Source organism: Salmo trutta, unplaced genomic scaffold (assembly GCF_901001165.1).
Source record: "Salmo trutta unplaced genomic scaffold, fSalTru1.1, whole genome shotgun sequence".
In the NCBI taxonomy this organism is placed as follows: domain Eukaryota; kingdom Metazoa; phylum Chordata; class Actinopteri; order Salmoniformes; family Salmonidae; genus Salmo; species Salmo trutta.
Window position 1 is genome coordinate 409,839 of NW_021822680.1, and position 26,973 is coordinate 436,811.

The 26,973-nt window shown below is 41.9% G+C and overlaps 1 protein-coding gene across 2 annotated transcripts; it reads left to right on the plus strand.

Annotated features, from left to right (window-relative positions):
- Positions 1-174: 174 nt before the first annotated feature.
- slc35d1a (solute carrier family 35 member D1a) lies at positions 175-26,273 on the plus strand. Of its 2 annotated transcripts, none has more exons than XM_029744568.1 (12): positions 175-538; positions 985-1,018; positions 1,110-1,196; positions 1,278-1,345; positions 4,133-4,204; positions 9,674-9,742; positions 12,301-12,403; positions 19,215-19,307; positions 22,995-23,062; positions 23,191-23,269; positions 25,433-25,515; positions 25,634-25,722. In XM_029744568.1, the coding sequence occupies exons 1-12, from the start codon at positions 429-431 to the stop codon at positions 25,635-25,637; spliced, it is 870 nt and encodes a 289-aa protein (XP_029600428.1). In that variant the 5' UTR covers positions 175-428; the 3' UTR covers positions 25,638-25,722. The 2 variants fall into 2 exon arrangements, with proteins under 2 accessions (XP_029600428.1, XP_029600427.1); XM_029744567.1 differs by having other exon boundaries at positions 186-538; positions 25,626-26,273.
- The last annotated feature ends 700 nt before the right edge of the window (positions 26,274-26,973 follow it).

Below are 26,973 nucleotides of genomic sequence, written 5' to 3' on the forward strand. Positions count from 1 at the left end.
ATCATAACCCTGACTTTACCTTAAAGGTAGACTCAGCGATATGACATAGATGCAGAAAGTGAACAGCATAGTGGGTTAATTTCCGCTAAAACTAAGGGCGTTGAAGCGTGGGGAATAACTGCTCCGCTGTTTTGGAGCCCTGGCAACAACGCTGTGCACATGCGCAGATACTGTCCGTGTTGGAGAGCATCAACACCGTTATGTATCATTGGTAAATTGTGACTGACTGATCTACAAATAATAATGAGTTATTTATGATGCAAGGTGATTTGTAGATCAGTCAGTCTCGAACACAGTCAATATCTAACGCTGTTGCTTGGTGGCAACGTCATATCGTTGAGTCTACCGTTCACCGGACGTCCCGATGATCCCGTTTAGCCTGGTCTACAGAAGGATAGCGAGTGGGAAAGAGGACGGAGTGCTCGGGGATGGCGGACAAATCTCTCACGGTGTTCGTGAAGCTGTTCGCCGCTGTATTTTACGGACTCAGTTCATTCCTCATCGTCGTGGTAAACAAGAGCATCCTCACAAACTATAGGTTTGTTTGATTTCCGTTTAGTCTGTTCGCTACTTCCAAAAGCATCTAGACACACAGCGATGCTACGTGCTGTTTGGTTCTGGTCAGGCTAGTCATAAACTAGCTAACGTAAACTCACTTGCTACTTAGTTAATATTGCTTGGACAGGTTACGTTATTTAGCTAGTTAATTAACACCAGCGAGCTACTTCCTACTAACGTTAGATACACATTTAGACAGTTCTTTATCTTTTCTACGTAGGTAACTTAGCTACGGGTTTGAGGCTTTGGTGGCTAACGTTAAACTTTAAATAAATTAACTTTGATACCTACACTAGCTAGCTGACTACTGTAGCTTCGTCGATGGGTCACCGTTTGGGGCACCTTCACATCACGAAGTTACACGAGATGTTTGGCAAGTTTCTCAAGCTGTTTTCTTGTCACAGTACGATACATTTTTACTTTCAGGTTCCCCTCGTCAATATGTGTCGGCATCGGTCAGGTAAGTGTTATTCCTGTGTTTGTGTGAGAGAGACAGCGCAAGAGAAGGTGCGGTGTGTTAATCCAGTATAACGGAGGTGTCTGTGTTGTAGATGCTGGCCACGGTGGTCGTGCTGTGGGTGGGCAAGGCTCTGAGGGTGCTCAGTTTCCCAGACTTCGACCATAGTATACCTCGCAAGGTGAGTCAGTCAGCTAATAGGTAGGTGTGCATGTCTGTATGTGTCCATCTTTGTGTGTGTAACGTGTTTCTCTTGTTGCAGACCTTCCCACTCCCTTTCTTGTACGTAGGGAATCAGATAACTGGACTGTTTGGAACAAAACGGTTAAAGTATGTTATGGGTATCTGGGTTTATATGTAATGGATATATGTTGTGGTAGGGCTGGGCGATATGGCCAAAATCTCATATCCCGATATAGGTCATTTCATATCCCGATAACGATGCATATCATGATATAGCACATTTTCTGTGAATTCAATGAATCAATAGTTTATATAAAATGACCACATGTAAAGGCCTATTTCTCATTACATTTTGAATTATACTCACCAAATAAAAGATATTTACTCATATTTCATAAGTGCTCCTTTTATTTAGAACTTTGTGCACATTTTCAATTAAGCATGTAACAAAATATGAATGTATAAAATCGAAAAAGGTAAATGGAAAACACTTCAACTATAGTTGCAAATATATAATTTTTTGGGGGGGTCTTGCCTGTGTTGCGTGTTATTTTGGCATTAATACGTGTCACATATCAATTTGCATTTGGTACCTTTGGTCGAGTGTTAACTCACGAAACCCCGTTTTTTGACCGTGTAAATTGGGGCCATGTCTTTGCAGATTTAAGTTGTAACAGCAGCTGTTATCTCCTTCCATCTTCGTGATTCTTTGCCGTATGGTGTGCCACGAGCAAACCCTCTTGCAACGTCTGAGTCGGGGTTTGTTTTGAGCACTCAACTGTACTTTTTTGGGTCTCATCCGTGGACTCTCCGTGCTGTTTCACATGATTCTTGCGTATGTGGTAAAAGTGGTTTGTGGGTTTTGAGCCTGTTGTCGGGACCGGCCTGCGGCATATTTTACAAAGGACGGTTTTCTGGTCCGTGTCAGACTTTTCATACCCAAACCACGTCCATGCGACCGAAGTAGCTCCTCTTTTAGGTATGAGCTCCTTGGCTCTGTGTCACATTCACTCTACTCCATGTTTGTGTTGCAAATTTCCAGAATGCGAAGCATCGTCCAGTTGACTAAAAATATTGCCGTAAAGAGTGTGATTTGAGACACAACGAAATAAACGATAGAGCATAATATTAAACAGTAGATGTTTTTCTATTGTCACATGATATATATCATCATATCGCCCAGCCCTATGTTGTGGCTGTCTGGGGGTTATGTGTTGTGGCTGTCTGGGGGTTATGTGTTGTGGCTGTCTGGGGGTTATGTGTTGTGGCTGTCTGGGGGTTCAGAAAGTATTCAGACCCCTTCTGTTTTTCCACATTTTGTTACGTTACAGCCTTATTCTAAAAGGGATTAAAAGAAACATGTTCCTCATCAATCTACACACAATACCACATAATGACAAAGCGAAAACAGGTTTTTAGCGATGTTAGTAAATGTATTGACATTTTAAAAAAATATGTAAATAAGGGAAGTATTCAGACCCATTGCTATGAGACTCGAAATTGGGCTCAGGTGCATCCTGTTTCCATTGATCATCCTTGATGTTTCTACAACTTGATTGGATTCCACCTGTGGTAAATTCAATTGATTGGACAGGCATACACCTGTCTATATAAGGTCCCACAGTTGACACTGCATGTCAGAGCAAAAACCAAGCCATGAGGTTGAAGCAATTGTCCGTAGAGCTCTGATACAGGATTGTGTCAAGGTACAGATCTGGGGAAGGGTACCAAAACATTTCTGCAGGATTGAAGGTCCCCAACAACACAGTGGCCTCCATCATTCGTAAATGGAACAAGTATGGAACCACATAGACTCTTCCTAGAACTGAATGCCTGGCCAATCTGAGCAATGGTGAAGGGCCTTGGTCAGGGAGGTGACTGACAGAGTTCCAGAGTTCCTCTGTGGAGATGGGAGAACCTTCTTGAAGAACAACTATCTCTGCAGCACTCCACCAATCAGGCCTTTATGGTGGAGTGGCCAGACGGAAGCCACTCCTCAGTAAAAGGCACACGTCAGCCCCCTTGGAGTTGACCAAAAGGCACCTAAAGGACTCCGACCATGAGAAACAAGGTTCTCTGGTCTGATGAAACCAAGATTGAACTATTTGGCCTGAATGCCAAGCGTCACGTCTGGAGGAACCCTGGCACCATCCCTACAGTGAAGCATGGTGGTGGCAGCATCGTGCTGTGGGAATGTTTTTCAGTGGCAGGGACTGGGAGATTAGTCAGGATTGAGAGAAAGATGAACCGAGCATAGTACAGAGATCCTTGATGAAAACTTGCTCCATAGCGCTCAGGACCTCAGACTGGGGTGATGGTTCACCTTCCAACAGGACAACGACTAAGCACACAGCCAAGACACAGCAGCAGTGGCTTTGGGACAAGTCTCTGAATGTCCTTGAGCGGCCCAGCCAGAGCCCGGACTTGAACCCGATCTCTGGAGAGACGTGAAAATAGCTGTGCAGCGACGCTACCAATCCTACCTGACAGAGCTTGAGCAGATCTGCAGAGAAGAATGGGAGAAACTCCCCAAATACAGGTGTGCCAAGTTTGTATCTTCATACCCAAGAAGACTCAAGGCTGTAATTGCTGCTAAAGGTGTTTCAACAATGTACTGAGTAAAAGGGTCTGAATACTTATGTAAATAAGGTATTTGCTTATTTTTAATACATTTGCCAAAATGTCTAAACCTGTTTTTGCTTTTTCATTGTGGGGTATTGTGTGTAGATTGAAAAGGGGGAAAACTCATTTCGGAATAAGGCTGTAATGTAACAAAATGTGGAAAAAATCAGGGGTCTGAGTACTTTCTGAATGATGCACTGTATGTTCTGGTAATATCTGGGGTTATATGAAATGGTTATAGGTTATCTGAGGCTTCATCTAGCTGTGTTGTTTTGGAGGTAGTGGATAGATGATATTGTTCTCTCTCTCCAGCCTGCCGATGTTCACAGTCCTCAGGAGGTTCTCCATCCTCTTCACCATGATGGCTGAAGTTCTGCTGCTCAAGTATGATTTACTATTTAATATTATTTAAATATACTAATTTTGTTTGAATATTGGAACACTAGGTTATAAAGCTTTGTTTTCTCTACCCTCTAAAGGGAGAATCCCCTGTAGTCATGCATTGGAGACCAAGGGAACATATTTGTTGAAGTGGCAGTTAGGATTCACCCTTAAATGACCAGTCTGTAATAAAATAGTGCCTTCACTTTTTCCACATTTTGTTGTCTTACAGACTTAATTTAAAATTGATTCAATTTAGATTTTTTTTGTCACTACCCCATAATGTCAATATTTTACAAATTAATAAAACATGTAAAGCTGAAATGTCTTGACTCAAATAAGTGTTAAACCCCTTTGTTATGGCAAATCTAAATAAGTTCAGGAGTAAAAGTGTGCTTAACAAGTCACATAATAAGTTGCATAGACTCACTCTGTGTGTAATAATGGTGTTTAACAAGATTTTTGAATGACTACATCTCTGTACCCCACACATACAATTATCTGTAAGGTCCCTCAGTCGAGCAGTGAATTTCAAACACAGATTCAACCACAAAGACCAGGGAGGCACCAAGAAAGGCACCTATTGGTAGATGGGTAAAAAAAAAAAAGCAGACATTCAATATCCCTTTGAGCATGGTGAAGTTATTAATTACACTTTGGATGGTGTATCAATACACCCAGTCACAACAAAGATGCAGGCGTCCTTCCTAACTCAGTTGCCGGAGAGGAAGGAAAACGCTCAGGGATTTCACCATGTGGCCAATGGCGACTTATTAAAACAGTTACAGATTTTAATTACATTTACATTTTAGTCATTTAGCAGACGCTCTTATCCAGAGCGACTTACAGTAGTGAGTGCATATATTTCATACATTTTTTTCCCGTACTGGTCCCCCGTGGGAATCAAACCCACAACCCTGGCGTTGCAAACACCATGCTCTACCAACTGAGCCACACGGGACCAGACTGGTGTGATAGGAGAGAACTGATGATCAACAACATTGTAATTGATATACAATACTAAACTAAGTGACAGTGAAAAGGAAGCCTGTACAGAATATAAGTATTCCAAAACATGCATCCTGTCGACAATAAGGCACTAAAGTAAAACTGCACAAAATGTGGCAAAGAAATTAACTTTGTCCTGAATACAAAGCATTATGTTTCGGGCAAATCCAACACATCACTGAGTACCACGCTTCATATTTTCAAGCATGGTGGTGGCTGCACCATGTTATGGGTATGCTTGGCATGGCAAGGACTAGAGTTGTTTAGGATAAAAATAAACAGTATAGAGCTAAGCACAGTCAAAATCCTAGAGGAAAACCTGGTTCAGTATTTATTAGGATCCCCAATTAGCTGCAGAGGTAGTGGCAACTCTTCCTGCTGTCCAAACAGGAAACAACAAAGAAAATGCATACATAGCACCACATGTACATGACAATTCAGCCATTCAGCAGACGCTCCCGAACAGAGCTAGTGCATTGATCTTATAAGGTAGCCAGGCGAGACAACAATATACAGTATTAGTCGTATCCCAACCACGTATCACATAATACAAAACGCATAAAAAGGTCTCTTCACAGTCCCTGTCGTGCCGTAAGGTGTTCTGTTATTGTGTTGGGGCCCATTTTCATGAGCTGAAATGAAAGATCCCAGAAATGTTGTGCATACATTTGTTTACAATGAGCATTAGTGAGCATTTCTCCTTTGCCAAGATAATCCATCCACCTGACAGGTGTGGCATATCAAGAGGCATGGTTATTACACAGGTGCACCTTGTGCTGGGTACAATAAACGGCCACTCTAAAATGTGCAGTTGTCTCACACAACACAATGCCACAGATGTCTCAAGTTGTGGGAGTGTGCAATTGGCATGGTGACTACAGGAATGTCCACCAGAGCTGTTGCCAGATAATTGAATGTTACTTTTCTCTACCATAATCCGCCTCCAACGTTGTTTTAAAGAGTTTGGCAGTACGTCCAACCGGCCTCACATCGGCAAGCCAAGTGTAACAACCACGCCAGCCCCTCCACATCTGAATTCTTCACCTGTGTAATGGTCTGAGACAAGCACTAATTTCTGCACAAAAGGTCAGGAAAAAGTCTCCGGCAAGCTCATCTGCCCGCTCGTCATCCTCACCAGGGTCTTGACCTGACTACAGTTTGGCGTCGTAACCAACTTCAGTGGGCAAATGCTCACCTTCGATGGCTACTGGCACGCTGAAGAAGTGCGCTCTTCATGGATGAATCCCGGTTTCAACTGTACCAGGCAGATGGCAGACCATGTTCTGTTATAATATCCACCCGGCACAGCCAGAAGAGGACTGGCCACCTCATAGCCTGGTTCCTCTAGGTTTCTTCCTAGGTTTTTGGCCTTTCTAGGGAGTTTTTCCTAGCCACCGTGCTTCTTTCACATGCATTGCTTGCTGTTTGGGGTTTTAGGCTGGGTTTCTGTACAGCACTTTGAGATTTCAGCTGATGTACGAAGGGCTATATAAATAAATTTGATTTGATATTGCGTTGTGTGGGCGAGCGGTTTGCTGATGTCACATGGTGAACAGTGACCCGTGGTGGTGGTAGGGTTATGGTATGGGCCCCATGGTGGAGGTGGGGTTATGGTATGGGCCCCATGGTGGAGGTGGGGTTATGGTATGGGCCCCATGGTGGAGGTGGGGTTATGGTATGGGCCCCATGGTGGAGGTGGGGTTATGGTATGGGCCCCATGGTGGAGGTGGGGTTATGGTATGGGCCCCATGGTGGAGGTGGGGTTATGGTATGGGCCCCATGGTGGAGGTGGGGTTATGGTATGGGCAGGCATAAGCTACGGACAACAAACACAATTAGCATTTTATCGATGGCAATTTGAATGCACAGAGATGCCATGACGAGATCCTGAGGCCCATTATTGTGCCATTCATCCACCACCATCACCTCATGTTTCAGCATGATAATGCACAGCCCCATGTCGCAAGGATCTGTACACAGTTCCTGGAAGCTGAAAATGTTCCTTCTGTGGCCTGCATACTCAGACATACTGTTGTATATAGTGTATGTGGACACCTCTTCAAATGAGTGGATTTGGCTATTTCAGCCACACCCATCGCTGACAGGTGTATAAAGTCGAGCACACAGCTATGCAATCTCCAAAGGAAAACATTGGCAGTAGAATGGCCTGCACCAGTCAACTAAGTTCTGTTATTGTGAAGTGGAAATGTCTAAGAACAACAAGGGCTCAGCCGCAGCCCACACAAACTCACAGAATGGTATTGCTGGCGCGCGTAGCTTGCATAACTGGTCTGTCCTCGGTTGCAACACTCACTACAGAGTTCCAAACTGCCTCTGGAAGCAACGTCAGCACAAGAACTGTTCACCGGGAGCTTCGTGAAATGGGTTTCCATGGCCGAGCAGCCGCACACAAGCCTAAGATCACCATGCGCAATGCCAAGCGTCGGCTGGAGTGGTGTAAAGCTCGCAGCCAATGGACTCTGGACCATTGGAAATGCGTTCACTGGAGTGATCAATCAAGCTTCACCATCTGGCAGTCTGACGGACAAATCTGGGTTTGGCGGATGCCAGGAGAACGCTACCTGCCCGAATGCATAGCGCCAACTGTAAAGTTTGGTGTCCCAGACCACTAAGTTTGGTGAATAGTGGTCTGGGGCTGTTTTTCATGGTTCTATGCTTCTAACTTTGTGGCAACAGTTTGGGGGAAGGCCCTTTCCTGTTTCAGCATGACATTTACATTTAAGTCATTTAGCTGACGCTCTTATCCAGAGCGACTTACAAATTGGTGCATTCACCTTATGATATCCAGTGGAACAACCACTTTACAATAGTGCATCTACATCTTTTAGGGGGGGGGGGTTAGAAGGATTACTTTATCCTATCCTAGGTATTCCTTAAAGAGGTGGGGTTTCAGGTGTCTCCGGAAGGTGGTGATTGACTCCGCTGTCCTGGCGTCGTGAGGGAGCTTGTTCCACCATAGGGGTGCCAGAGCAGCGAACAGTTTTGACTGGGCTGAGCGGGAACTGTGCTTCCTCAGAGGTGGATGAGCGCAGTGCCCTCGTTTGGGTGTAGGGACTGATCAGAGCCTGAAGGTACGGAGGTGCCGTTCCCCTCACGGCTCCGTAGGCAAGCACCATGGTCTTGTAGCGGATGCAAGCTTCAACTGGAAGCCAGTGGAGAGAGCGGAGGAGCGGGGTGACGTGAGAGTGGGCCCATACCATGACAGTGCCCCCATGCAGAAAGCGAGGTCCATACAGAACTGGATTGTCGAGATCGGTGTGGAAGAGCTTGACTGGCCTGCACAGAGCCCTGACCTCATCCCTATCGAACACCTTTGGGATGAATTGTAACGCCGACTGCGAGCAAGGCCTAATCACTCAACATCAGTGCCCGGCCTTACTAATGGTCTTGTGGCTGACCGAAATGCTCCAACATCTAGTGGAAAGCCTTCCCAGAAGAGTGTATGTTGTTATAGCAGCAAAGGGGTGACCAACTCTATATTAATGCCCATGATTTTGGAATGAGATGTTCGACGAGCAGGTGTCCAGATACTTTTGTTTATGTAGTGTACCGTGACGAGATTCTGAGGCCCATTTGTTTTTTGTTTTTTTGCCTTTCATCCACCATCACCTCATGTTTCAGCATGGTAATACATGGCCCTATGTCGCAAGGATCTGTACACAATTCCTGGAAGTTGAAAATGTCCCAGTTCTTCCATGGTCTGCATACTCACCAGACATGACACCCATTGAGCATGTTTGGGATGCTCTGGATTGACGTGTATGACAGCTTGTTCCAGTTCCTGCCAATATCCAGCAAGAGGAGTGGGACAGCATTCCACAGACCACAATCAACAACTTGATCAACTTTATGCGAAGGAAATGTCACACCAGATACTGACTGGTTTCTGATTGACACCCCTACCTTTTTAAAAAAGATATCTGTATTCCCAGTCGTGAAATCCATAGCTTAGGGCCTAATGAATTTTTCAGTTGACTGATTTTTCTTATATGAACTGTAACTTAGTAAAATCTTTGAAATTGTATGTTTTATTTTTGTTCAGTGTAAATTGGCTTAAAAATCTGTCAAGACTTGAACATTTCTATCTAGCAACAACCAACTTGACAGAGTTTGAAGAATAAAAAAGTGTATAATGTACAAATATTTTATAATCCTGGTGTGCAAAGCTGTTAGACTTACCTAGAAAGACTTCCAAAAGTGATTCTGACATGTCTTGACTCAAGGGTGTGAATGCTTATGTAAATTAGACGTTTTTGTATTTCAGTTTCAATACATTTGCGACAATTTCTAAATACATGTTTAAACTTTTATGGGTTATTTTCTGAAATCTATTGAATCCATTTTGAATTCGAGCTGTAACACAACATGGAATAAATCAAGAGGTATGAAGACTGTCAGAAGGCATGTACTTAGTCTCTAACCTTTTCCTCTTAAACTCTTCAGGAAGACATTCTCCAGGCCTGTCCAGCTAACAGTGTTTACTATGATCCTGGGGGCGTTTGTAGCGGCAAGGTACGTTCTACTGCTCTAGGTGTGAAGAGTCTCTGACGTCAGCTTTAGTCATGGTATATAATATCTTTAGGACCGCTTTAGTCATGGTATATAATATCTTTAGGACCGCTTTATTCATATGGTATATAATATCTGTAGGACTGCTTTATTCATATGGTATATAATATCTTTAGGACCGCTTTATTCATATGGTATATAATATCTGTAGGACTGCTTTATTCATATGGTATATAATATCTTTAGGACCGCTTTATTCATATGGTATATAATATCTTCAGGACCGCTTTATTCATATGGTATATAATATCTTTAGGACCGCTTTATTCATATGGTATATAATATCTTCAGGACCGCTTTATTCATATGTTATATAATATATTCAGGACCGCTTTATTCATATGGTATATAATATCTTTAGGACCGCTTTATTCATATGGTATATAATATCTTTAGGGGCGCTTTATTCATATGGTATATAATATCTTTAGGACCGCTTTATTCATGGTATATAATATCTGTAGGACCGCTTTATTCATATGGTATATAATATCTTTAGGGGCGCTTTATTCATATGGTATATAATATCTTTAGGACCGCTTTATTCATGGTATATAATATCTGTAGGACCGCTTTATTCATATGGTATATCTTTAGGACCGCTTTATTCATATGGTATATAATATCTTTAGGACCGCTTTATTCATATGGTATATAATATCTTTAGGACCGCTTCATTCATATGTTATATAATATCTTCAGGTCAGCTTTGTTCCTGGTGCACAGAGAAGGGTTAGGGTCCACACCTGTATCTCTATGTATTTTCCTGTGTTATGTCCTGTTTTTGTTCTACACTGAATGACCACATTGGAAATAAGTGTTTACGCTTTCATGTGTCATCCTCTGGGTTTCTTGTATTTTAAAAACTTTTTTAAACTGTGCATATTGTTTTACCAAAAATAAAATGAATCAATTCATAAAGTGTTTAAATGATGTCATTGAGTTGTGCTGGAGGAGCCATGCCCTCTCTAGAATGTTATCTTTACGGCGTGTGTTAGCTGAGTCTCTGCCCCCAGCTAAATACATGTTTCAACCTCCCTTATCTTCTATGGGCAAGCGTCCCACCCTAGTCAACAGCCAGTGGAATCGCGTGGCGCGAAATTGAAATACCTCAAAAATGTTATAACTTCAATTTCTCAAACATATGACTATTTTACACCATTTTAAAGACAAGACTCTCGTTAATCTAACCACATTGTCCGATTTCAAAAAGGCTTTACAGCGAAAGCAAAACATTAGATTATGTCAGGAGAGTACCCTGCCAAAAATAATCACACAGCCATTTTCAAAGCAAGCATATATGTCACAAAAACCAAAACCACAGCTAAATGCAGCACTAACCTTTGATGATCTTCATCAGATGACACTCCTAGGACATTATGTTATACAATACATGCATGTTTTGTTCAATCAAGTTCATATTTATATCAAAAAACATCTTTTTACATTAGCATGTGATGTTCAGAACTAGCATACCCACCGAAAACTTCTGGTGAATTTACTAAATTACTCATGATAAACGTTCACAAAATACATAACAATTATTTTAAGAATTATAGATACAGAACTCCTTTATGCAATCGCGGTGTCAGATTTTAAAATAGCTTTTCGGCGAAAGCACATTTTGCAATATTCTGAGTACATAGCTCGGCCATCACGGCTAGCTATTTTGACACCCACCAAGTTTGGGGCTCACTAAACTCAGAATTACTATAAGAAAAATTGGATTACCTTTGCTGTTCTTCATCAGAATGCACTCCCAGGACTTCTACTTCAACAACAAATGTTGTTTTGGTTCCAAATAATCCATAGTTATATTCAAATAGCTCCGTTTTGTTTGTTCGTGCGTTCAGGTCACTATCCGAAGAGTGACGCGCGAGTGCATTTTGTGACACAAAATGTCAAAATATTCCATTACTGTACTTAAAGCATGTCAAACGCTGTTTAAAATCTATTTTTATGATATTTTTCTCGTAAAATAGCGATAATATTCCAACCGGGCAACGTTGTATTCATTCAAAGGCTGAAAGAAAAAAATGGAGTAGTCTCGTGAACACGCATCTCAGTCTCACTGTCCCCAGGCTGACCACTCACAAACTCTGCTGCTGTTCTTTGCCCAGAGACAGCAGACACCCCATTCCACTTTCTGGCGGCTTTAGAGAGCCAATGGAAGCCTTAGAAAATGTCACGTTACAGCACAGATGCTGTAATTTCGATAGAGATGCAAGAGAAGGACAACAAATTGTCAGACAGGGCACTTCCTGTATGGAATCTTCTCAGGTTTTGGCCTGCCATATGAGTTCTGTTATACTCACAGACACCATTCAAACAGTTTTAGAAACTTTAGAGTGTTTTCTATCCAAATCTATATGCATATTCTCGTTTCTGGGCAAGAGTAGTAACCAGTTTAAATCGGGTACGTTTTTTATCCGGCCGTGCAAATACTGCCCCCTAGCCCCAACAGGTTATGTTTCTGACCTGTCCGTGTTCTCTCTCTCCAGTGCTGACCTGTCTTTCGACCTCCAAGGCTATGTGTTTATTCTGCTAAATGATGTTCTGACTGCAGCTAACGGAGCCTACGTCAAGCAGAAGCTAGACTCGAAGGTATGTTTGAGCTAGCTGGACTAATATATGTAGCCGCTAGCTGGACTGGTGTGTGTGTGTGTGTGTGTGTGTGTGTATACAGATAAAGTCACTTAGGTTGGAGTCATTAACTCGTTTTTCAACCACTCCACAAATTTCTTGTTAACAAACTATAGTTTTGGCAAGTCGGTTAGGTTGTGCACCAGTAATTTTTCCAACAATTGTTTACAGACAGATTATTTCACTTATAACTCACTGTATCACAATTCCAGTGGGTCAGAAGTTTACATACACTAAGTTGACTGTGCCTTTAAACAGCTTGGAAAATTCTAGAAAATTATGTCATGGTTTTAGAAGCTTCTGATAGGCTAATGGACATAATTTGAGTCAATTGGAGGTGTACCTGTGGATGTATTTCAAGGCCTACCTTCAAACTCAGTGCCTCTTTGCTTGACATCATGGGGAAAATCAAAAGAAATCAGCCAAGACCTCAGAAAATAAATTGTAGACCTCCACAAGTCTGGTTCATCCTTGGGAGCAATTTCCAAACGCCTGACGGTACCACGTTCATCTGTACAAACAATAGTACGCAAGTATAAACACCATGGGACCATGCAGCCGTCATACCGCTCAGGAAGGAGACACGTTCCATCTCCTAGAGGTGAACATATTTTGGTGCGAAAAGTGCAAATCAATCCCAGAACAACTGCAAAGGACCTTGTGAAGATGCTGGAGAAAACGGGTACAAATGTATCTATATTGACATAACCTGAAAGGCCGCTCAGCAAGGAAGAAGCCACTGCTCCAAAACCGCCATAAAAAAGCCAGACTACGGTTTGCAACTGCACATGGAGACAAAGATCATACTTTTTGGAGAAATGTCCTCTGGTCTGATGAAACAAAAATAGAACTGTTTGGCCATAATGACCATCGTTATGTTTGGAGGAAAAAGGGGGAGGCTTGCAAGCCGAAGAACACCATCCCAACCATGAAGCACGGGGATGGCAGCATCATGTTGTGGGGGTGCTTTGCTGCAGGAGGGACTGGTGCACTTCACAAAATAGATGGCATCATGAGGGTGGAAAATTATGTGGATGGAAAATTATGTGGATATATTGAAGCAACATCTCAAGACATCAGTCAGGAAGTTAAAGCTTGGTCACAAATGGGTCTTCCAAATGGACGATGACCCCAAGCATACTTCCAAAGTTGTGGGAAAATGGCTGAAGAACAACAAAGTCAAGGTATTGGAGTGGCCATCACAAGGCCCTGACCTCAATCCTATAGAAGATTTGTGGGCAGAACTGAAAAGGCGTGTGCGAGCAAGGAGGCCTAAAAACCTGACTCAGTTACTCCAGCTCTGTCAGGAGGAATGGGCCAAAATTCATCCAACTTATTGTGGGAAGCTTGTGGAAGGCTACCCGAAATGTTTGACCCAAGTTAAACAGATTAAAGGCATTGCTACCAAATACTAATTGAGTGTATGTAACCAGGCCAGGTCATCTGATGCAGCACTCATCACTCTCCTTGGTCAAATAGCCCTTACACAGCCTGGAGGTGTGTTGGATCATTGTCCTGTTGTAAAACAAATGATAGTCCCACTAAGTCTCACGTCACCCCGCTCCTCCGCTCTCTCCACTGGCTTCCAGTTGAAGCTCGCATCCGCTACAAGACCATGGTGCTTGCCTACGGAGCTGTGAGGGGAACGGCACCTCCGTACCTTCAGGCTCTGATCAGGCCCTACACCCAAACAAGGGCACTGCGTTCATCCACCTCTGGCCTGCTCGCCTCCCTACCTCTGAGGAAGCACAGTTCCCGCTCAGCCCAGTCAAAACTGTTCGCTGCTCTGGCACCCCAATGGTGGAACAAGCTCCCTCACGACGCCAGGACAGCGGAGTCAATCACCACCTTCCGGAGACACCTGAAACCCCACCTCTTTAAGGAATACCTGGGATAGGATAAAGTAATCCTTCTAACCCCCCCCCCCCCCCTTAAAAGATTTAGATGCACTATTGTAAAGTGGTTGTTCCACTGGATATCATAAGGTGAATGCACCAATTTGTAAGTCGCTCTGGATAAGAGCGTCTGCTAAATGACTTAAATGTAAATGTAAGCCCAAACCAGATGGGATGGAGTATCACTGCAGAATGCTGTGGTAGCCATGCTGGTTAAGTGTGCCTTGAATTCTAAATAAATCAGTGTCACCAACAAAGCTCCATCACACCTCCTCCTCCATGCTTCACAGTGGGAACCACATGTGCGGAGATCATCCGTTCACCTACTCTGCGTCTCACAAAGACACAGCGGTTGGAACCAAAAATCTCAAATTTGACCTCATCAGAACAAGTGACAGATTTCCACTGGTCTAATGTCCTTTGCTTGTGTTTCTTGGCCCAAGCAAGTCTCTTTTTATTGGTGACCTTAAGTAGAGGATTCTTTTCAGCAATTTGAGCATGAAGGCCTGATTCACGCAGTCTCCTCTGAACAGTTGATGTTGATTTGGGCTGCAATTTCTGAGGCTGGTAACTAATGAACCTCCAAATGAGTTCTGTTATACTCACAGACACCATTCAAACAGTTTTAGAAACTTTAGGGTGTTTTCTATCCAAATCAAACAATTATATGCATATTCTAGTTACTGGGCAGGAGTAGTAACCAGATTAAATCGGGTACGTTTTTTATCCGGCCGTGCAAATACTGCCCCCTATCCCCAACAGGTTAACGAAACACGGCTTGTAACAAAAAATAAAAAATTAGCAGTAAGCTTTACCGGTAGTTGTCTTTTTGCACTGAGTCAATTTTTCACGCTGCTGTTTCCAACGTCTTATCATCGACTCATTAAGACCAAGCTTCCGTGCAGCAGCTCTATTTCCTTTTCCAACAGCCAGATCAATCGCCTTCAACTTGAAAGCTGCATCATATGCATTTCTCCGTGTCTTTGCCATGATGAGGGTGACAAAATGACTACCGTAATCAGAATGATGGGAAGTTTGAGAGCGCTCGATATAATCTAAACAGTAAACAAAAAAGTTGTTTGACCTTAACCCGTTCGGCAATTTCATTGGTCTAATGAAAGCTTCATGCCGGCAAAAAACTGAGCACGTCACAGAATGTGTTTTTTTGGAGATAAAAAAAATTTAAGCGGGAAAAATCCATATATTAGCCGCGTCATTGTTTAAGCCGCGAGGTTCAAAGCCTGGGAAAAAAATTGCGGCTTATAGTCCGGAATTTACGGTAATCATTTTTAGTATAAGCCTGTAATGTAACAAAATGTGGAAAAAGTGAAGGGGTCTGAATACTTTCCGAATGCCCTGTATATAGTGGATTTGGCTTTTTCAGCCAGACCCGTTGCTGACAGATGTATAAAATCAAGCACACAACCATGCAATCTCCATAGCGAACATTGGCAGTAGACTGGCGTTACTGAAGAGCTCAGTGACTTTCAACGTGGCACCGCCATAGGATGACACCTTTCCAACAAGTCAATTCGTCAAATTTCTGCCCTGCTGGAGCTGCTCCGACCACCTGTAAGGGCTGTTATTGTGACATGGAAACGTGTAGGAGCAACAACTGCTCATCTGCAAAGTGGTAGGCCACACAAACTCACAGAACAATTGTTAAAATTGTCTGTCCTCGGTTGCAACACTCACTACCGAGTTCCAAACTGCCTCTAGAAGCAATGACAGCACAAGAACTGTTTGTCAGGAACTTCATGAAATGGTTTTCCATGGCCGAAGATCACACAAGCCTAAGATCACCATGCACAATGCCAAGTGTAGGCTGGAGTGGTGTAAAGCTTGCCATCATTGGACTCTGGAGCAGTGGAAACGCGTTCTCTAGAGTGATGAATCACGCTGCACCATCTGGCAGTCCGACAGACAAATCTGTGTTTGGTGGATGCCAAGAGAGCACTACCTGCCCCAATGCATAGTGCCAACTGTAAAGTTTGGTGGAGGAGGAATAATGGTCTCGGGGCTGTTTTTCATGGTTCGGGCCCCTTAGTTCCAGTGAAGGGAAATCTTAACTCGACAGCATACAATGACATTCTAGACTATTCTGTGCTTCCGACTTTTTGGCAACAGTTTGGGGAAGGCCGTTTCCTGTTTCAGCATGACAATGACCTTGTGCACAAAGCGAGGTCCATACAGAAATGGTTTATCGAGATTGGTGTCGAAGAACTTGACTGGCCTGCACAGAGCCCTGACCTCAACCCCATCGAACACCTTTGGGATTAATTGGAACGTCGACTGCGAGCCAGGCCTAATCGGCCGACATCAGTGCCCGACCTCACTAATGCTCTTGTGGCTGAATGGAAGCAAGTCCCCACAGCAATGTCCAGTGGAAAGCCTTCCCAGCAAAGGGGGGACGAACTCCATATTTTAATGCCCGTGATTTTAGAATGAGATGTTTGTAGAGCAGGTGTCCACATACTTTGGTCATGTAGTGTATGTGGAGATAATGGAAGGCAAGCTATCCTTCACATGTTATTGCTGAACACCAGTTAGTTTAGTTCATCAGCTAATCAGACAAAACTTGCGACTGAAGTTTTAACTCAATAAATGATCAAGGCTTGTACTCCAGTATAGCACAGGCAGGCTGAGATATGTTTAGAAAGTGACCCACTGTCGCCCTCGGTGACTTTTGAATGAGAGTTAATTTTGGGAGTTGACATGAGGTTGGCTGTTGCACTCATATTACACTGTCTGCTAGCTTTCTAATTCACTTTACGCTACTGCTTTGACTAATTTATGCTTGTTTTATGATCTCTCATTACTACTAGTTATACTATTATACTGCTAGTTATACTATTCTACCACTAGTTATACTATTATACTACTAGTTATACTATTCTACCACTAGTCATACTATTATACTACTAGTTATACTATTCTACCACTAGTCATACTATTATACTACTAGTTATACTATTATACTACTAGTTATACTATTCTACCACTAGTTATACTATTATACTACTAGTTATACTATTCTACCACTAGTTATACTATTCTACCACTAGTCATACTATTATACTACTATTTATACTATTCTACCACTAGTTATACTATTATACTACTAGTTATACTATTCTACCAACAGTTATACAATCATACTACTAGTTATACTATTCTACCACTAGTCATACTATTATACTACTAGTTATACTATTCTACCACTAGTTATACTATTATACTACTAGTTATACTATTCTACCAACAGTTATACAATCATACTACTAGTCATACTATTATACCACTAGTTATACTGTTCTACCACTAGCTATACCACTAGTTATACTATTCTACCACTAGTTATACTATTATACTACTAGTTATACTATTCTACCAACAGTTATACTATTATACTACTAGTCATACTATTATACCACTAGTTATACTATTATACTACTAGTTATACTATTCTACCACTAGTTATACTATTATACTACTAGTCATACTATTATACCACTAGTTATACTGTTCTACCACTAGCTATACCACTAGTTATACTATTCTACCACTAGTTATACTATTATACTACTAGTTATACTATTCTACCACTAGTTATACTATTATACTACTAGTTATACTATTCTACCACTAGTTATACTATTATACTACTAGTTATACTATTCTACCACTAGTTATACTATTATACTACTAGTTATACTATTCTACCACTAGTTATACTATTATACTACTAGTTATATTATTCTACCACTAGTTATACTATTATACTACTAGTTATACTATTCTACCACTAGTTATACTATTATACTACTAGTTATACCACTAGTTATACTGTTCTACCACTAGTTATACTATTATACTACTAGTTATACTATTCTACCACTAGTTATACTATTCTACCACTAGTTATACTATTATACTACTAGTTATACTATTCTACCACTAGCTATACTATTATACTACTAGTTATACTGTTCTACCACTAGCTATACCGCTAGTTATACTATTCTACTACTAGTTATACTGTTCTACCACTAGCTATACCACTAGTTATACTATTCTACTAGTAGTTATACTGTTCTACCACTAGCTATACCACTAGTTATACTATTCTACTACTAGTTCTACTGTTCTACTAGTTATACTGTTCTACCACTAGCTATACCACTAGTTATACTATTCTGCTAGTAGTTATACTGTTCTACCACTAGCTATACCACTAGTTATACTGTTCTACCACTAGCTATACTACTAGTTATTCTATTATACCACTAGTTATACTATTCTACCATCAGTTATACTATCATACTACTAGCTATACCACTAGTTATACTGTTCTACCACTAGCTATACCACTAGTTATACTGTTCTACCACTAGCTATACTACTAATTATACTATTATACCACTAGTTATACTATTCTACCATCAGTTATACTATCATACTACTAGTTCTACCACTAGTTATACTGTTCTACCACTAGCTACACTACTAGTTATACTATTCTACTACTGCCAAAGTAATTTTTATGTACTGTTCTTTAGACTGATGATAACCCTACCAGCATAGACACTGAGGTACTATTCTACCACCATATATGGAGTTAGCATGCCGTCCCAACAACCCCAAAGAGTTTGTTGTAGAGCAGTGAGCTGGTGACAGCTGTATGCTGGCTAGAGAGGAATGTACCATCATGAATAACCCTCTGTTCTCTTCTCTCCCTCTTTTTCCTGCCTCTTCTGCCCCTCCCCCCTCTCTCTCTCTCTCTCTCTTTCCTGCCTCTTCTGCCCCTCCCCTCTCTCTCTTTCTTTCTCTCTCTCTCTCTTTCTTTCTCTCTCTCTCTCTCTCTCTCTCTCTCTCAGGAGCTGGGGAAGTATGGCTTGCTGTATTATAATGCGTTGTTTATGATCTTTCCAACAATGCTGCTAGCTCAACTCACTGGAGACGTTCAGAGGGTAAGATCTGTCTGTCTACTGCTCTGTGTGGCAGCAGTCTCTCAATGTGCTGATGTCATGGAGAGACAGAGGGAGAGGGAGAGACAATTGGCAAAGTGGGCAAACTTAGGCAGGAAACGTCAACAACGAACAGTGAGCCGTCGTACTCATGCATGAAAAAACGAATAATTAAAGAAAAGCATCTGTCTGTCATATCTTTAATCTGAGCCTAGAGAAAAGTCTTTGTCCTCAGGCCTGGAGGGAAGTCTTTGTCCTCAGGCCTGGAGGGAAGACAAAGTCATTCGGCTACCCAAGAGTGGTAAAGCAGTCTTTACTGGTTCTAACAGCAGACCTATCAGCTTGCTGCCAACTCTTAGCAAACTGTTGAAAATACAGTACAACCAAATACAATGCTATTTCTCTGTAAACAAATTAACAGACTTTCAGCATGCTTATAGAGAAGGGCACTCAACATGTACTTCACTGACATAAATGTAAAATAAGACGATTGTGGGAGCTGTTCTGTTAGATTTCAGTGCAGCCTTTGACAGTATTGACCATAACCTGTTGTTGAGAGAACTTATGTTATGGATTTTCAACCTCGGATAGCTCTGAATCTACAATATGGCAATCTAATAGAACTCAGAGGGGTTTCTTTAATGTCAAACATTTAAGGTGTGGTGTACCACAGGGCAGCTCTTTAGTCACTGGCATTACACAAGGCATGTATGTCCATGTATGCTGATGATTCAACCATATACTCATCAACCACAGCTAATGAAGTCATCAAAACCCTTAACAGTTGCAGTCTGTTTTGGAATGGGTGCCAGTAATAAACCTGTCCTGAACATCTCTAAAACGAAGAGCATTTTATTTGGTGCAAATCATTTCCTAAGTTCTAGACCTCAGTGGCTGTTGTACAAGTTGAGTGGACTAAATTACTTGTTGTTACCTTAGATTGTAAACTGTCATGTTCAAAACATATTCAATGGTTGTGAAGATGGAGAGCGGTCTGTCTGTAATAAAGAGATGCTGTGCTTTTATGACACCGTAAATCCTGCAGGCTCTAGTTTTCTTGTCTTGAGTGCTGCAATAAAAGCCCTAGAACGCCCAGAACAGAATGGCACATCTTGCTCTTCATTGTAATCAGAGGGCTGATATAATTACTACAGTGCCTTGCAAAAGTATTCATCCCCCTTGGTGTTTTTCCTATTTAGTTGCATTACAACCTGTAATTTGAATGGATTTTTATTTGGATTTCCAGTAATGGGCATACAGAAAATAGTTCAAATTGGTGAAGTGAAATGAAAAAAAGAACTTGTTTCAATAAATTAAAAAAACGGAAAAGTGGTGCGTGCATATGTATTCACCCCCTTAATAAGATCTGGTGCAACCAATTACCTTCACAAGTCACATAATTAGTTAGATTGCACACAGGTGGACTTTATTAAAGTGTCACATGATCTCAGTATATATACACCTGTTCTGAAAGGCCCCTGAGTCTACAACACCACTCAGCAAGGGGCACCACCAAGCAAGCGGCACCATGAAGACCAAGGAGCTCTCCAAACAGGTCAGGGACAAGGTTGTGGAGAAGTACAGATCAGGGTTATAAAAAAATATCAGAAACTTTGAACATCCCACGGAGCACCATTAAAAATGGAAAGAATATGGCACCACATGAGGGCTGCCCACCAAAACTCACGGACCAGGCAAGGAGGGCATTAATCAGAGAGGCAACAAAAAAAACTAAGATGACCCTAAAAAAGCTGCAAAGCTCCACACCGGAGAATCTGTCCATAGGACCACTTTAAGCCGTACACTCCACAGAGCTGGGCTTTACGGAAGAGTGGCCAGAAAAAGGCATTGCTTAAGAAAAAAATAAGCAAACAAACACGTTTGGTGTTTGCCAAAAGGCATGTGGGAGACTCCCCAAACATATGGAAGAAGGTACTCTGGTCAGATGAAACTAAAATTGAGCTTTTTGGCCATCAAGGAAAACGCTATGTCTGGTACAAACCCAACACCTCTCATCACCCGGAGAACACCATCCCCACAGTGAAGCATGGTGGTGGCAGCATCATGCTGTGGGGATGTTTTTCATCAGCAGGGACTGGGAAACTGGTCAGAATTGAAGGAATGATGGATGGCGCTAAATACAGGGACATTCTTGAGGGAAACCTGTTTCAGTCTTCCAGAGATTTGAGACTGGGACGGAGGTTCACCTTACAGCAGGACAATGACCCTAAGCTTACTGCTAAAGCAACAAGTGGTTTAAGGAGAAACATTTAAATGTATTGGAATGGCCTAGTCAAAGCCCAGACCTCAATCCAATTGAGAATCTGTGGTATGACTTAAAGATTGCTGTACACCAGCGGAACCCATCCAACTTGAAGGAGCTGGAGCAGATTTGCCTTGAAGAATGGGCAAAAATCCCAGTGGCTAGATGTGCCAAGCTTATAGAGACATAGCCCAAAAGACTTGCAGCTGGAATTGCTGCACAAGGTGGCTCTACAAAGTATTGACTTTGGGGTGGTGAATAGTTATGCATGCTCAAGTTCTGTTTTTTTGTCTTATTTCTTGCTTGTTTCACAATAAAAATATTTTGCATCTTCAAAGTGATAGGCATGTTGTGTAAATCAAATGATACAAACCCCCCAAAAAACGATTTTAATGCCAGGTTGTAAGGCAACAAAATAGGAAAATGCCAAGAGGGGTGAATACTTTCGCAAGCAACTGTATACATGCCAGTCTCTCTCGGCTAAGAGTTGAGGCGAGACTGACTGCATCAGTTCTTCTTTTTATAAGAAACATTAATATTAAATTCCAAATTGTTAGCATAGTCAACTTACACACAGCTCTGACACACACATTTACACCAACAGACATGCCACCAGGGGTCTTTTCATAGTCCTTAAATCCAGAACAAACAAGAAAACATGCAATAATGGCTCTATATAATACTGTGTCTCGTATTGGTCAAATGAACAGCAAACCTGGCTTAAAAAAACAGATAAAGCAACACCTCTCCTGTTTGACCTAGATAGTTTGTGTGTGTATTGATATGTAGGCTACTTGTGCCGCTTTTGTAGTTCTGTCCTTGAGCTGTACTTGTCTATTAATGTTCTGTATTATGTCATGTTTCATGTGTTGTCTGGACCCCAGGAAGAGTAGCTGCTGCTTTTGCAACAGCTAATGGGGGATCCTAATAAGATACCAAAAGAGTGCGAGACAGAGAGACAGTGTCTGAGAGAGAGAGACAGAGAGACAGTGTCTGAGAGAGAGAGACAGTGTCTGAGAGAGAGAGACAGAGAGACAGTGTCTGAGAGAGTGGTAGAGAGAGAGACAGTGTCTGAGAGAGTGGTAGAGAGAGAGAGAGACAGTGTCTGAGAGAGTGGTAGAGAGAGAGAGACAGAGAGACAGTGTCTGAGAGAGTGGTAGAGAGAGAGAGAGACAGTGTCTGAGAGAGTGGTAGAGAGAGAGACAGTGTCTGAGAGAGTGGTAGAGAGAGAGAGAGAGACAGAGAGACAGTGTCAGAGAGTGAGAGACAGTGTCTGAGAGAGTGGTAGAGAGAAACAGAGAGACCTGGTTTTCCGAACTCAGGAAGTGAAGAGGCCAGCAGCCAGAAACACATAAAGCTGCCATTATGTTGTTAGCTACTACTAAATACACTTTCTCTGCTGTCTTAATGATGGTGTATGTCTGCAGGCGGTGGAGTATGATGGCTGGTCAGACATCCTGTTTCTCAGCCAGTTCATCCTATCCTGTATAATGGGGTGAGATCCTGACTCTTAACCTCTGTCTGTTCTCTACCCCTCTTCCATCGGTTCCCTACTCCTCTAACGTCTGTTTTCTACCCTTCTGTGCTGTGTGTGTGATGACTTGTGGTGTGTTTGTATTGCAGGTTTGTGCTGATGTATTCTACAGTGCTCTGTACACAATACAACTCGGCTCTAACCACCACCATCGTGGGCTGTATCAAGGTAAGCTCCCAGAACAGAACCCCAGCCCATTAATAATGACAAGATAAAATGTCTTACCCTAACCCATCAATAATGAGGTGATAAAATGCTCTTACCCCTAACCCATTAATAATGACATGATAAAACGTTCTCTAATGACATAAAACACTAACCCACTCATCAATAATGGCATGAGAAAACGCTTACTAACCCATCAATAACGATGTGATAACACTCTAACCCTAATCCATTAATAATGACCTGATAAAAAGCTCTCTAACCCATTAATAATGACATAAAACGCTCTCTAACCCATTAATAATGACATAAAACGCTCTCTAACCCATCAATAACGATGTGATAACACTCTAACCCTAATCCATTAATAATGACCTGATAAAAAGCTCTCTAACCCATTAATAATGACATAAAACGCTCTCTAACCCATTAATAATGACATAAAACGCTCTCTAACCCATAAATAACGATGTGATAACACTCTAACCCTAATCCATTAATAATGACCTGATAAAAAGCTCTCTAACCCATTAATAATGACATAAAACGCTCTCTAACCCATAAATAACGATGTGATAACACTCTAACCCTAATCCATTAATAATGACCTGATAAAATGCTCTCTAACCCATTAATAATGACATAAAATGCTCTCTAACCCATTAATAATGACATAAAACGCTCTCTAACCCATCAATAACGATGTGATAACACTCTAACCCTAACCCATTAATAATGGCATAAAACACCTCTCTAACCCATTAATAATGACATAAAATGCTCTCTAACCCTAACCTATCAATAATGAAACGATAAAACGCTTACTAACCCATCAATAATGACTAGTGATTGGCCGATATTTTCAGATATAACTTTTTTTTGCGCAGTTTTAAGCATTCTAGTACAGTTAAATAGTTAACACACACACATGGACGCAGCGGTCTAAGGCACTGCATCTCAGTGCAAGAGGCGTAACAACAGTCCCAGGTTCGAATCCAGGCTGGATAACATCCGGCCGTGATTGGGAGTCTCATGGCGGTGCACAATTGGGCCAGCATCGTCCGGGCCGTCGTTGTAAATAAGAATTTGTTCTTAACTGACTTGCCTAGTTTTATTTTGAAGGCAAATCGCAAATTCCACCATTGCGTCTAATCCTTATTGCGGCTAGCTTCACAACACATAACCCGGTCAGGTCGAGCCTCACTAGCCAGATGACGCTAGCTGGCTGCTTAACCCTGTTGCCCAAAGCTCATTTATTTTCATGAATAACAAGTGGCAACCTAGCTAATACTTACTTACAAGGATTCCTAAATCATTGCTAAGAATAATGAAAATGACTGCAGTTTCTACTGGTCATTGTTTTCAGGCTGGTTGTATTGGTGCTAGCTAGGTACCACGCTAAAGCTAGCTACCCCAGAAGTTGCGGTCTAACAAATTATTATTTTTTACCAACAAAATATTTGTAAACACATCGTTCGTGGCCGGTGTTTACTTTTCTGTACAGGTTTGACAGTGCTACTGTTTCTTTTTGACACACAAAGACCCAAACGGCGTTCCATAGTATGTCGTGAAGCTATTACTGTGTAACTCCAGTAGGGCAACATCTGAAAAATACTGTGTAACTCCAGTAGGGCAACATCTGAAAAATAGCACACTTGGTAGTGTGTACCGATGCTCGACCAGTCGGCGAAAGCCAACATCACCCACGACAGAAAACGGTTGATTGTCAAGGGTAATGAATTCCATTATCTTGGCGTTAATGGATTTCGCCTTTTGAGTTGTCTTGCTGAAATGTTCTTACTCTTTCAAATGACTGCTGGACTTGTTGACTGCTCGATCCACACAGCAGACATTGTGTGGGATAGGTTAGGAGTGCTGTGTAGCGCATTTACGTCACGTACCTACGTTATATAGGTATGCACGGTCGCTTTGACATCGGGCCGATACCGATGTTGGCTTTTTTGGCTAATATCGGCCGATGCCGATAAGTTCACCGATATATTGTGCATCCCTAATAATGACATGATAAAACGCTCTCTAACCCATCAGTAATCACGTGATAAAACGCTCTCTAACCCGAACCTGTTAAGGACAAATCTCTTCTAACCCATCAATAATGACATGATAAAATGTTTTTTAATCCTTCTACTGCGCTCTTTCTTACAGAATATTCTAGTGACATACATCGGGATGGTGTTTGGTGGAGACTACATTTTCTCTTGGACAAATTTCATTGGTTTAAATATCAGGTATGGACCGGATATATTTGGACTTAAGTCACTGTTTGTTACACACTGAAATAGTAATTCATTTCAGACAGTTAATGGTGTGTGTGTGTGTGTGTGTGTGTGTGTGTCAGTATTGCAGGTAGCCTGGTGTACTCCTACATTACTCTGACAGAGGAACAGTCCAGTAAACCCTCTGAGAACGCCATGGAGATCAAGGGGAAAGTGGTGGTTTGACATCATGGTTACATCATAGGGAGGTAATGGTATGCCAGAGGAAAAGTCACTGGAGATCCTTTTTCAAATGTTAATGGTACAAGAGAACATTCTATTTTTGGTACATGTTGTATTTATGGACTTAACAGCTGTGGTTACCATAGCAACCAACTGGACACCCCACCGTGGCAACAGGCTCCTCCCACTGGACACATGGATTAGGAGGGCGGTGCCGGGGCAACATGATTACGATATTTATAACGGATCGATTTTAAAGGGTGCTTTTACTTAACTTCCTCATGTTTAGTCATTAGACGATTACATCATGGAGAGCACGGTCTTCCCGTTTTTGGTGAAATGTGTTCATGGGGATTGAATTCTCTCCTGATGTCAGAACCAAGCAGAATGTGTAGAACCAACCTGGAATGTTCCCTCAAACAGGAATGGGCCGATGGAATCTTAGGCAGTATTATGTGGGTGCTGGTATGCATAAGATGTTGTCCATCATACAATTGAAGTCGGAAGTTTACATACACCTTAGCCAAATACATTTAAACTCTGTTTTTCACAGTTCCTGACATTTAATCCTAGTAAAAAAATCCCTATTTTAGGTCAGTTAGGATCACCACTTTATTTTAAGAATGTGAATTGTCAGAATAATAGTAGAGAGATTGGTTTTTCTTTCATTACATTCCCAGTGGATCAGAAGTTTACATACACTCAATTAGTATTTGGTAGCATTGCCTTTAAATTGTTTAACTTTGGTCAAACGTTTCGAGTTGCCTTCCACAAGCTTCCCACAATAAGTTGGGTGAATTTTGGCCCATTCCTCCTGACAGAGCTGGTGTAACTGAGTCAGGTTTGTAGACCATGCTCGCACACGCTTTTTCAGTTCTGCCCACACATTTTCTATAGGATTGAGGTCAGGGCTTTGTGATGGCCACTCCAATACCTTGACTTTGTTGTCCGTAAGCCATTTTGCCACAACTTTGGAAGTATGCTTGGTGTCATTGTCCATTTGGAAGACCCATTTGCGACCAAGCTTTAACTTCCTGACTGATGTCTTGAGATGTTGCTTCAATATATCCCCATAATATTCCTACCTCATGATGCAATCTATTTTGTGAAGTGCACCAGTCCCTCCTGCAGCAAAGCACCCCCACAACATGATGCTGCCACCCCCGTGCTTCCTGGTTGGGATGGTGTTCTTCGGCTTGCAAACCTCCCCCTTTTTCCTCCAAACATAATGATGGTCATTATGGCCAA